Genomic DNA, 13,244 nt, shown 5'->3' on the forward strand with positions numbered 1-13,244 from the left:
CAAAAGTATGTTTAAATAATTCATTACATTAAAATGTTAAGAAACTACTATAATTAAAATCACATAGTGCCGGTACTATTGGTATAGTATTGGTGCAGGAATAAACAAATCAATACAAAAAGACTAAGAATTTAGTATAGGAAAAAGGTAACATTTCAAGTAAACAGGAAAAGGATTATTCAATATATTGTTATACTGAATATACCGGAATAGCTCAATAGACATTTTTTAAAAATAAAAGCAGAGTTAGATTCCTATCTCACATCTTACACCAAAGATATTCCAAAAGGATAAAAACAAACACAAAAGAATAAAACCAATTGGGATATCAAACTTCAACAAACAAAATTATCAGGGGAGCGTATTAAAACTACAGATTCCTGGGCCTCACTGTGAAGATTCCCATTTAGTCAATCTGGGGTAGAGCCAAGAATCATCTTTTATAGAAGAATTTAGGAAGATACACGGGCAACAGATTAAATAATACTGACGTAAGTACATATTGTCATTGACCTGCAATACAATGGGATTTCATAAGCAAGACTTCAAAGGCAAAAACCTTGAAGAGACCACTGACAAACTTAGTGAAATAACAAAACGATCATATGTAAAGGGCATCATAAACAAATGAAAAGGGCTAAGCTACAATTGTTGGAAAACTACCTGCAGCCTAATTAACACACAACGCCATGACATACTAACGAGCCAATGAGATAAAGACAAATAGTCTAGAAAAGTAGGCAGATTAAAAACACAAAATTTACAAAAGAAATAAGAATGACTAATATATCCAAGGAGAAAAAGTGCTCATATGATTAGCAACCGATTTTATAAATGCTATCAAAATAATGTTTTTGTTTGAGTTTTGTGTTTCCAACAGTGATACTGGCCAATAGCGAATTTATCCTTAAGAAAAGAAATCAAGATTGTGTAAAATTATTAAGCTATAAAGATTATTTATTTTTTACATTAATCAAAGACTGGGAAAAAATTTAAATGTGTAACACAAATGGGGACCATTCAATAAATTATGGCACATATACTCAATGCTGTGCTATGTTGCTACTAAAGAGAATATAGTAAAAGACTAATGAAAAAGTAAAATATACAAAGCTCTGTATAATATAATCTTATTTTAGAAGAACATACACCATAACATTAACAACTGTGTCCACAGAGTAATTACAGTTTAATACATTATTATTTTTGTGATATTTCCTAAACTTTACATAATGAACATAAATTATTTTACAAAAGGGGACAAAAAAGGATTTGTGGGCTTCTCCAAACATTATGGAGGAGCCTGGCAGGCTACAGTCTGCACAGAGTCAGGGCTGCACAGAGTCAGACACGACTGAAGTGACTTATCACCAAACATTAACTCTTTTAAATTTCTCTCCTTACCACACAACCTTCAGCTTGTTTGCAGGAGCATGTTGGACTGACAAGTACTTCTAACTGTTTCCTTATTTTCTCATCATCTTCTAACACTTGTGTGAATTTCTTCATGAAATCCTGAGCCTTACCAGGATCTGGCAAATTTCCTTAAATTAAATTAAAATATAATTTTAGATATTTCCTGAAATAATAAAAGAGCAACATTTTTCATTCTTTACTTTGATGAAGAATCCTAACATACAAATTCATTTAATTTAATGAGATAAAATTATACAGATCCTTTAATAGTGAATTTTCACAAGTAAAAATTTTTTCCTAGAAACATTAAATAAAATCATTGTGAAGGACCATCTAGCCAGAGAAAGATCAAACTGGTTAACTTTAAATAACTCCATATAATATCTGAAGGCCTTAAATGTCAACCTGAAAAATACCAATTTTATTACTGTCCCATGAGCTTGTACATACATTGTTCTTTTGTGATTCACAGCAAGAGATCAAGATCAGTAAGATTTACCTTGAAGAAACTATGTTCCTGTTCTACACTGTTTACTGTTAAAACATCGACAGAAAATGCACACATGCATCTGCGAGGTACCAAGACAGGCTGAACAACATGGTCCAGGTGTTACTGCCAGATATGCCACTACCACACGAGAAAGTCTGAGCTCTTACAGAATCAAAGATTAGTTTTATACTGCTCTCCTAATACATCACTAACCAAAACACTTATGAAAGCTAACAAAATATCCATCATAACATCGTTTTTCTGGCTGCTCACAACTGTAATAGAGAATCAGACTAGGTAGAACCCTGCTAATAAACAGGGTAATACAGAAACATGGACTCTAATAAAAGTAACAGAAACCTGTTGAATCTTAAAATATGAATACAGTAAATGCAGTCTTCAAGTTCATATATGACTCTGAAGTTCCATTTATATCTTGGCTACACGACTGAACATGGTAAGAACTAATCTCCTCCTCCCAACTATTTGACTGTATAACCTTTCCCTATTTCCATAACACAAAAATTCTACTGTACTGTTTATCAACAGTTTTGGAAAAAGTCACTTTACAGCCCCTCCACAGCATCATATTAAGGCTACAATAAAGCATATCACCTAAGAAACAAAATGAAAAGAAAGTGAAGGGAGAGGGAGAGAGGAAGCAAAGAGAGGAGAAAAGGAGGAAGGGAAACACAGCAACAAAAAAATCCCTTTAATTCAAGATTCTACAAACATACTTGACCACTGGAACTCTTTTTTTTCTGATGGTACGACTCATATGTTCAGGATATTAACATCCCTTGGAGCAGAATTTGGGAAATATTGTACTTGTTGGAAGAAAATGGATACAAGGTTAAAACAGAAAGACTACAGGAGATTATCTCCTTTAGGGGATACTGTCCACAGCCAAACCACCAGGGAAATACTTATTTAAAAGCAATAGCATGAAATCACTTGCTTTAAGTTATCCAAAGGGACTGAAAACTAATTTAACTGCTTAGGACTACAAGGTATTTTGGTGTGAAATTTCTACTCATGCCAGAGTTTCTATCACTTAGTCTAATACCCAATGAATTAGGTTACTATTCTTTTTAGTGTCTTAGCATACTTCCACATACATCCTGGAACATTTGTTAACATCTCAAAAATCTGCCTAAGATCTCTTCATTAGCCAAGTGGAAGCTCGGTGCAAGCACTTGCCCAGGTGCTCCTGATCTTCCCTCCGCCTTCATGCTGTACACAGTGATCTCTAGGGTGAGAGAAAAAGCTAGTGCCCTGCAAAAAAAACTACTTTTCCCTGCCCTGAACAAAGGAAACGTGCTACACAACCCTTTAGTATTCCCTGTTAAAGGCAATTAAATAACATTTTATTTGACATAAAACAAATGTTTTATTTGAAAACTTTTATTTGAAAGCAAAAAAGTGAATTAACTTTTTTTTTCAAAAAAAAATTTGCAGTTATTAAGTACATCCTTCATTCTAAACTTTGACTCACAATGAAATTAAAGCTTCAGAGAGATTCACATTAGAGCAAACAATAGGTAAGCACAGGCTCAGTTTTTAACAGCAAGCTTACATAGCAATTTGAATGAATTCTCAAAAATAAATTTATACAATAAAACCTTTATCTAGCTCTTGCTCATACCAAAACACAAAATAATTCTGTGCAGAATGCAAAATACATGAAAATAAGGGGAAAAAAAGGAAAGCTGAGTATGCTGGGGGAAAGGAAAAAAATAAAAATCAACTAAAAAACTTTAATCTTTTCCTATATTATCATAGCCTAAAATGGAACTTTGAGGAATATTTTATACTACCAAAGAAAGAAATGTCTCAAATAAACCTTAAATTTTACATATAATATTTGAAGTAACTTACTTGTAATAACCATCACTTTTGAAAATATGGCCTTGACACTGGCATCTGTCTGAAAATCACACAAAAAAATGCAAAATTAAAATCTCCTAACAATAATCTTCATTATATTCTTCAGAAAGTTAAGCATAACCCACTCACACTCTAGGCCCACGCCAGGACCACCAGTATATGCTCCTTCTTTAGACATGTTTAAACCCCCGATAAACTGAATGAAAGAAGTGAAGTCATAATCCACCCTCGTCACTTCTTCCCTCATCCTGTTTTGTCATCCTCCCAAAAGGAAAAAAAAAAAAAAAAAAGATAATGATTGCTGCATCAACCTTTTGGGACACAGAGGTATTTTGTTTTTCTTAAGTATACTCAAAGGACAGGACAACTTAGTTTAAAAGGGGAACAAAGTAATCTGGAAATGTTGGTTTTCACATTTGTAGTCTATCTCAAACAAAAAACTGACAAGTATATACTTCTGATTGAACTGAGGTATTTAAGCCTGAGGATTATGATACATAAGTCAGGAAGCCACTGGGAAGATGCTAGATGAAGACAATTAAGATGCCACTAACATGTACAAAAGATTTTTCCAAGAGGGCTAGTTATATGCTGCATCAGTGTAGTATAATATTTCAGTGAATGAATGTCTTCGTTACATTGTGCTTCATGTAACATATTCTGTAAAGTTATGGGTATGAATGATGTTTCTAAGAATGCTAGTTATTCACTGCATCAGGTTAGTGTTATTTAATGAAAAGAAACATCATCAACAAAGTACAATACTGCAAGTCACTTTGAGAGACACTGAGCAAATCAGTTAAGTTAAATGAAATAAGTAGAAGGGCTACATTGCTAAGAAAGAATAAAATTATCTTAATCAGAAGGAATAAAGAAGTAGTCAAAGAAAAATATTAAATATCTAGGAGTCTTCCTGATAAAATAGGCAGAATTATAAACAGACAAAAATTAAATACAGCTTTGGTTTTTTTTTCTAACTTTAACTGTATAACATCTACTAGAACTCTCAACATAAAGTGAGTATTAAGTATGTTGATATATGGCAAAACCAATACAATATTGTAAAGTTAAAAAATAAAATAAAATAGATTTAAAAAAAAAGTAATAGACTTAATTCTCCTTTCACTACAATGCCGCTTTAGAGTACCATCCTCCTCCATTCTGTTTCTTCTTCAACCCCACCACACAAGAATGAGAATTCTCTCTTTGATTTAGATAACATGTTAATTATTTTAAGACAATTTAAAGGAAAATACCACAAACTAGAAGGGAATAAAACACTGTAACTGAATTGAGACTGTATTTTATTCCTAGACTGAACAGGAATATCATGAGACCCTGCCAAGTTTTTATGAACAAGCAAAGAGAAGAAGCTCACACTAAATAAATTTTAAAGGGAGAGTGAGAGTCAACAAAGCTATTCTTGATTACAGTCTCATACATCACACTGCTCAACACACAACCTATACACTTAAAATGCTATTCGGCTGCTATTATGACTTTAATAATGCTTTCAATCAGGAATAATTTTATACACATGCAAATGAGAACATCTCACATTCTAAAATAGTATGTTTGCAACTTTAGAGGTAGTAAATTAATATGTCTCTAGGTGACAAAGAGGAGCACTTTATCTAGAGCTTATTACCTGAAACACTCTTAACACTGCATTATAACACTGACTAAAACAAATGTTTATTGGCTGAAACACACTAACTTAACTGAGATTTTCCAATTTCCCTCCTTCGCACAGAAGTACTGAAATAGCACAATTACTAAAATAATTTTAAAGTCATTGTGTAACAAGGAAAAACCTACTCTAGTAGGTTCAACATAATCAGGAATCACAGAAGGTTAAATTATGTTCAATAAGTCATAAACAAAGAGATAATTGTTAGCCTATAAAACAAAAATACTACTCAGTTGTAAAGCTTCAATCAGGCAAACAAGGGTCAAGAAATGTCTTATTACTACTACTGATTTAGAGGTTAAGAAAAAAGTGGTCACCATAAACCACTCAAACAACTACTGTTAGCTCACTGATTTTTAGGGCAAATGGCAAGATTTACACCTAGGAAAACTGGAGATGTTCTCCCTTAGATGAAAAAACTCCATTCTATTGACTTCTGTCCTATGAACAGAAAGTGTATGTTGTGGGGAAAGGGTGAAGGAGTCAACTATGTGCTGAAAAAGAAACAAAAATAACACTGCTGTTTTCCCTGGATGCCATGTAAAATGACTAGACACACTGATTTTTCAATGAATTGTATCTTTTATAGGCCTACATACAACATTCTCAAACATCAATTGGATGAATAACTACCATTAAATTATAATTATGAAGACCAGGTAATACATTAAAATTACCATAATATTAGTTGTAAGTAAAAATATCAAAACACTAAACTATAATTACATGATTTTAAAACTTTCTATAACCACAAGACTATACAAAGATGATGGCAGCATTTCAGTGCAGCAACATTAAGTGTAATTTTACTTTTTATATGCTTTCAATAATGCTGAGTTACTGATCTTTTTTTTTTAAAGTTACCAAAAAAGGCTTAATTCTGAGTACACAGAAGCACATTCTGTTTCCTGTTGGATATACCTTTTGCAGATACAGTGAATTTAAGTTTTTCTATGTAGTAACTTTCTTAAAAATTTCAGTGTTCTAAGTTAGAGATCATAGGTTCTAGAGTCAGAATTGTTCCACCCAGAAACAGCTGTTCAACACATAGCAGAAATGGTGATAACGTACTTTGGGTTGCTTAATTAAGTCAAGCAAATCCTTTACTTGATGTCGGAGCAGATTTTGGCACTTCCACATTTCATTCAATGCTCTGAAAAACATAAACACATAAATTTAAATAACAAAATGGGATAAAAATCCTTCTAGGATATTCCAACTATATTATTTTTTTCTATAAGTTCAGATTATAAAAGGAGATGACAAAGATAGGGTAAAAGTTACAGGAGCTAAACAACTGATGATATATGGAGAGAGAGAGAGGAGTCAAATAGAAGAGATAATAACATTTGGGGAGATGCGCATATCAAAAGAAAGGGATTAGTGGTGATTGTTTTTCCTTTTGTATAGAAATAGGGAAAATTTCTCATTAACTGGAACACATTTGCAGGCAAGGGCATAGGAATTAACTGAGGTGATTACAAACTTGAGAAATAAAGCAATATTTAATGGAATAATATCTTGCAGTAGGTAGGATGAAAAGGAATAAAAGACAGAAAACAGTGAGCTCTGAGATAATGGGGATACTTTTTCCTGAAAGAAAAATATCATAATTTTACATAATATACATTATATACTTTATTAGTTATTTATAAATTATATTGTTATATAAGTGAATATTCATCTTACACAGCAAAAATTTTGATGTCCCCATAACACTTTTATTGTTTTCGGGCAGAAATTTAAAAAAGAGATTTATATAAGAAATTTATATTTATATATAAAATATATATAAACCACAGAGAGCAGTTAATGTTATTTAAATGCTGAGTTATAGTATATCAGAACCATTTATATTTAAAATTTTAAAAAAGAAATTTTCCAAAACCAAATACTACTTCTCATTATTGTTCTCAATTATCTATACTTCTATTGGGGCTTCCCAGGTGGCACGAGTGGTACAGAATCTGCCTGTCAATGCAGGAGACCAGAGAGACTCAGGTTCCATCCCTGGGTCAGAAAGATCCCCTGGAGAAGGAAGTGGCAACCACTCCAGGATTCTTGCCTGGAAAATTCCATCGACAGAGGAGCCTGGTGGGCTATAGTCCACAGGGTCGCAGAGAGTCAGACACGACTGAGCACATACTTTCTATTAACTCCATTATCACAAATACAAAGCACTGCTCTGAGACAATAATTTAATGCAGACATATATAAACCATGTAAAAACATTCATTTTCTTTTGATAGACAAAGCAATTATCTGCTTAATGTTTTCATTCTCAACAGCGTGTCTTAAAAGTACTTTTGTATTTTTTTAAAAAGGAGATAAATTAGCAGAAATTTGGACACAAATTCCTTTATAGTAGTCCCTTACAAATGGTACTAGCAAAACAACAGTACTGGGGCATTTTCATCTTAAAATACTATACTTTACTGTTTCCAAGGTACTGAAGTTCCCTGAAGTTGAACAGGCACATTTCAAGAATGCAAACATCAAAAGAAAAATGAACATTATCCAGAGGACTGAAAAAGTCTCACAGCAAAGTAGCAGTTATGTAATTAAAACAATAATTTTGAAAGAAACAGAGCAGTCATCTGTGAAATTACTTCTGAACCCCAAAGTCAATGAATTCTCTCCATACCTACACATTTTATCACTACTTGTAACCCTAAAACGCCCTGGATTTTGAAACTTGCTTTCACTTAAAGCAGAAAAATAAAAAAGAAATTATCTTACCTATTATAGTTGTTTATTAATTTAAAGATGAAATCTTAAGTAATTCTAAAGCTTATTATAAACTATAACAGTTGCAGCTTAAGTCAAAAAGTGACCATTACATACCAAGAATTTGTACTGTAACAATCAGGAGGGGCACCCCCTCAAGCATTTTAATCAAATTATATTAAGCAGCAAAGACAATGTGTCCTTGTGTTTTGCCTTTCTAAACAGCACTTAAGGGAAAAAAAACTGTACTAGTGGAAGCAGTATTACTGTACTAGGAAGACAAGTATCCATCCATTCATTCAATATTAGTCTGAATTCCAGCTCTGTCACTAAATAAAAGTGAAAAATCTGACTAGAGCCTGGATACTCTTACATTTGTTGACTTTTTTTTTTTTTTTTTGATTAAGTGACATTTTAAGTAGACAACTAGTCCCCTCACCCGGGCTTCTCCTCATTTGCACCAATGCACTACGTTTGTGTCATTTCAAAGAAACAGAACTGCCACTGAGCTATAGAAACCTGTCAAATGTTAACGAGAACCTCTCCTCCAATCTTCTGCTCTCAAATGGCAAACTACCCGTCAGACTCAGCAGTACAGAACTGTCTAGAAGAAGAGTCTGATCGATGAAGGAGAAGACACCACCAGGACACCTGATAGTACCACTTACTCTCACGGATAACAGCTGCTCTGGGCAACTTGGAGGAGGTGGGAATACACAGCATGATCAGAGGGCACGCAAGCTGCCTCAGTTCTCCTCTCTAATCATCAAGATACTCAGTTAACTTAGTGACCCAAAAGTGGGTACATATCAAAAAGTCTAAAATACAGAAGATACATTGTCTCCCCCAAAAGAACGTCATCACAGAATAAAATATATGGCTCTTTCAATAAATAAAAATCCTTACCAAACAAATTCTTAGCAGGAACCTGCTTGTTACACAGGAGCTATTTTAAATACCATTCAAACTAATTAGAGGTCATAAATTCAAATGACTTTCTGGGTTTGAATGGTAATACAAATGAATGAAGTAGGACAGGCATTATAATACAGAGTAGTGAGCACTGTGGTGAAATCAGAAACATTAAGTAAAACATCAACATCATTAGTATTCAGGACAATGGAAAGAAAATGAGACAAAATTTCATACCCAAAAGATTCACAAAAAATAAAATGCCAGACAGAGGATGGAGAAACTTAGAAACCACTGGCAAGAGTATAAATTAGTATAATCATACTGGAAAATGATTTGACTAGTTTATAATGCTGGAAATGTGCATCCTCAGCAGTTCCACTCATAGCTGTAACTCCAATGATCCTAAACCTTGTCTGCCCATTAGAATCCCCAGAAATGCTTTTCTAAAAACCCCAATGCACACACTACAAACTAGACAAATTAAATGACAAACTGAGGGTGAGATTCATGTGTCAGTGTTTTTTAAACCTTTCCAAATGATTCCAATATGTAGTCAAATCTGAGAACCATTCACAACTATACCTCAGAGAAATTCTTGCATGTTTACTAAACTGGAAAATGTTCCCAGAGGCATTATTTGCATTATTAAAAAATGGAAACAACACAAATGTCCATTCTTTCCATGCACTCAGATCTGCAATGTCAAGATGATGGAATAAAACCGTGGAATAATGACAAAGTAATTCAATACCTCAGTGAAAATGAATGACCCATAAGCTCTGTAGAGAGAGTGGATGAAGTTTAGGAACATTATAGAATGGTGTGGAAAAAAAATCGCAGAAGAGTATACCCACAATCACTCCATTTTTATAAAGTTCAAAAATGATCAAAACCAAAAAATATATAACTAAGGGATACATATATACATATAATAAAACCATTCTTTAAAAGGAAATGAGAAACACAAAATTAAGGTTAGTGGTTTCCTGAGAGGAAGGAGGATGAAAGAGGGTGGGTGGTAGATTCATAGACAGTTATTACTATGCTTCAAAACTCATCATTTCTTTGGGTGCATAAAATACTTCATGACAGTGAATGTAAAGACTTTTGGAGAAAATAACCACAGACAAAACGTAAAGAATAAGTAATAAACTGTTAAAAACCATCAGGTATATAGTTGGTCAGTTAATTCGAAAAAGTTGATTAATAGGAAGTAACAGACAAAGAGACAAATCAAATTAATGGAGAACTCACAAATGGATAACACAGTTGTATAGAAACTTGAGAGTGTGGGTATTACAGGGAAGTCATTAGAGAGAATAATGGACTTGAATATCCATGTAGAAAATAATATAAGATTTTTATTTTACATCATGCAAAAAATAAATTACAGGAAGAATAAAGATCTCAATCTGAAAAGCAAATCTTTAAAATTTTATTCAAAAATATAAAACAACAAATTAACCTCAGCATAGAAAAGAATTTTTAAAATGCAGAGAGAGCACAAGCAAAACCGAAAAAGACTGATATATTTGGTTATATTAAAATTAAAACTTTTGGGAGGAGGGTTCAGGATGGGGAGCACATGTATACCTGTGATGGATTCATTTTGATATTTGGCAAAACTAATACAATTATGTAAAGTTTAAAAATTAAAATAAAATTAAAAAAAAAAATAAAACCACTGCAGAAAAAAATAAATAAATAAAAAATAAATAAAATTAAAACTTTCATATGTGCTAAGACATCATAAGCATTGTTAAAAACATAACTATAAGCTCTAAGATATATTGTGCACATACCTGACAAATGTTTTAGTCTATAGAACGTATCAAGAAACTTTACAAAAAGTTGATTTAAAAAATAATTTCAAAAATGTTATACACACACACACACACACACCTACCTTACTTATTTTAACTTAAAAGAGATAAGTATTCATGCACTAACCAGCCATTTTTGTAGAAATCAATTGATCTACAGATTGGAATTTACTTTCAGCTTTTCCATGAAATTATTTTTCAGTATATCTCAAAATATATTTTCAGTATATTATTTTAGTTCTGAAACATTTATGTTTTGTGTATTCTATTCACAAATTTTTAAATTGTCTTTTCCATTTCTGGTATTAACGGTTTCATTAGTTGTTTGCTCCTATGGGTTTGCAAGTTATACACTCAAATTTTTTTAGGGGTGACTCAAATTTTTAATAGGTATAGCTGGTCTAATTAATCAACATGTCATATCTGTCCTCACTCTTATACGACGAAAGAACATCAGAACACTACCTGCCATCTTAACATGTTGTTATCTGACAGTGTGCCCCCTCCCAGGGAAAGAAAAGGGTATCCCAGGGACTCTCACGAGCTCACAAATTGTTGTAGGTTGACTCAATGTCAGCCTAGATGCTAACCTACTTTTTAATATAGATCCCAACACTCGTTTAAGAAAACTATCCTATTCCTTCTGGATTTAGTTTCCTTTTTTATTCTTTAGTAATTTTTTCAAGTAGGATCTATGAGTGGTGAACTCTCACTTTTTGCTTAAAAATGTCTGTAATTCATTACTACTCATGAATGACAGCTGAACTGACTCAAGGCATCTAGACTGGCTGTGACTTAAAATAGTTTGTTCCAAAAGGGATATACATATATATATCATACCTCATCCATGCTAAGAGGCCATCAACTGCACCATGAAGAAAAGGATGCATTCCAATTTCAGAGATGTTGGCATATGAAAACTTAAGGTTTTACAATCAATTAAATACAGTGGAAACATATTTTACAATATGCATGGAAAAAGAATGAGTTTTGGAACCAGGTAGAACTGAATTCAAATTCTGGCCTTGTCTCTTACTACTTGCATAATTTTATGCAAGTTAACTGATCTCTGTGGGATTCAGTTTATCACGTGGAAAACAGAAAAAATATCACTTATGCTAGGAGTTGCCAAGTTTTTTCTGTAAAAGGCCAGATGGTAAATTTCACAAGCTTTGTGGGTCATAAGGTCCCTGCTGAAATTACCCAACTCTGCCAATTGCAGCAGGAAAGCAGACACAGTTAACATACATTCCTGTGCCTGAAATACAGTCAATATTAAGAAATGTACATTTTCTCTCCTACAATCTTTTTCTCTACATTTCTGTAAAAGATATAAACAGACATGTAACAATTTCCATGGGGGAAGTGAAGTGAAAAATCCCATTAAGCTGTGACAGGAATGAAAATTAGGTACAGCTCCCTAGACTTCTAATTTCTTCATCTGTAAACCCCATTAGCTGAGGGTTAAGTTACCCATTTACTAGAATACTAAGGATCTATACTTTCTGAAACCTAGAGCATATCAATCTCCAGGCCTCAATTTCCTAAGCCTCAGTACAATTCAACTGGCAATTCCTCTTCCATGTACAAAGTGCCAATTCTTTACAAAGGCCGTCAAAAGCACTTTTTGAATGAAACATGGTCATAAAAATATATCTTTGCTTACATTTATGCAAAACTATAACACCTGTTGAGATTATGCAGCACAAAAATATGTATCCTACTGGTTTACACTATAATTCAAATCAGTATCAGGTAAAAATAAGAAAGTACTACTTTCACAATATGGACCCTTCTGATGCCTTAAGGAATATAAGCAAAAAACAAAAAATACATCAATATTTCTTGAGATAACAGAAAAAACTAAATCCTAAAAGCTACCCAATCAATCAGCTGTTTTTCAATTAGTTACAAAAATCCTTGTTAATCCCATGTTAGTAGCAGTACTTTCTGAAAAAATATCCAAGTATTCTATTGTGTCTGACCATTTAAACAATGTACATTACATAAACTGTCGACATTAAAAATACAGTTGTTTTCATTTCCATAAAATCCAGTATACTGCAAAAGATGGAGAGAACAGAGTTTGACATTTGAAACATACTTCACTGCATTTAAATCCAGGGTGGCATACAAGTAATACAAGCATTTCATGCGTTCTGTTGTTTCCAAATTGTGGGGGACCATGTATTGAGCAAAGATCCGTTCAACAAGCAATCTATGAAAAAACATAAAGTACTCTATTAATTTCTATAAATATATGTATTACATATGTATATAAATTTCTAAAACATAT

At 32.8% G+C, this 13,244-nt stretch overlaps 1 protein-coding gene across 6 annotated transcripts in view; it reads right to left on the minus strand.

Moving 5' to 3' along the window:
- PDS5B (PDS5 cohesin associated factor B) overlaps positions 1-13,244 on the minus strand; it is a 192,437-nt gene that overhangs the window by 79,370 nt on the left and 99,823 nt on the right. For all 6 annotated transcript variants that reach the window (XM_025000064.2, XM_025000062.2, XM_025000061.2 and 3 more), the window contains exons 13-16: positions 13,053-13,166; positions 6,555-6,636; positions 3,785-3,833; positions 1,405-1,544 (exon numbers count right to left, since the gene is read on the minus strand). In XM_025000064.2, the coding sequence (XP_024855832.1) occupies positions 1,405-1,544; positions 3,785-3,833; positions 6,555-6,636; positions 13,053-13,166 (385 nt within the window). The remainder of the gene's footprint in view (positions 1-1,404; positions 1,545-3,784; positions 3,834-6,554; positions 6,637-13,052; positions 13,167-13,244) is intronic.

Source organism: Bos taurus, chromosome 12, assembly GCF_002263795.3.
Source record: "Bos taurus isolate L1 Dominette 01449 registration number 42190680 breed Hereford chromosome 12, ARS-UCD2.0, whole genome shotgun sequence".
In the NCBI taxonomy this organism is placed as follows: Eukaryota; Metazoa; Chordata; class Mammalia; order Artiodactyla; family Bovidae; genus Bos; species Bos taurus.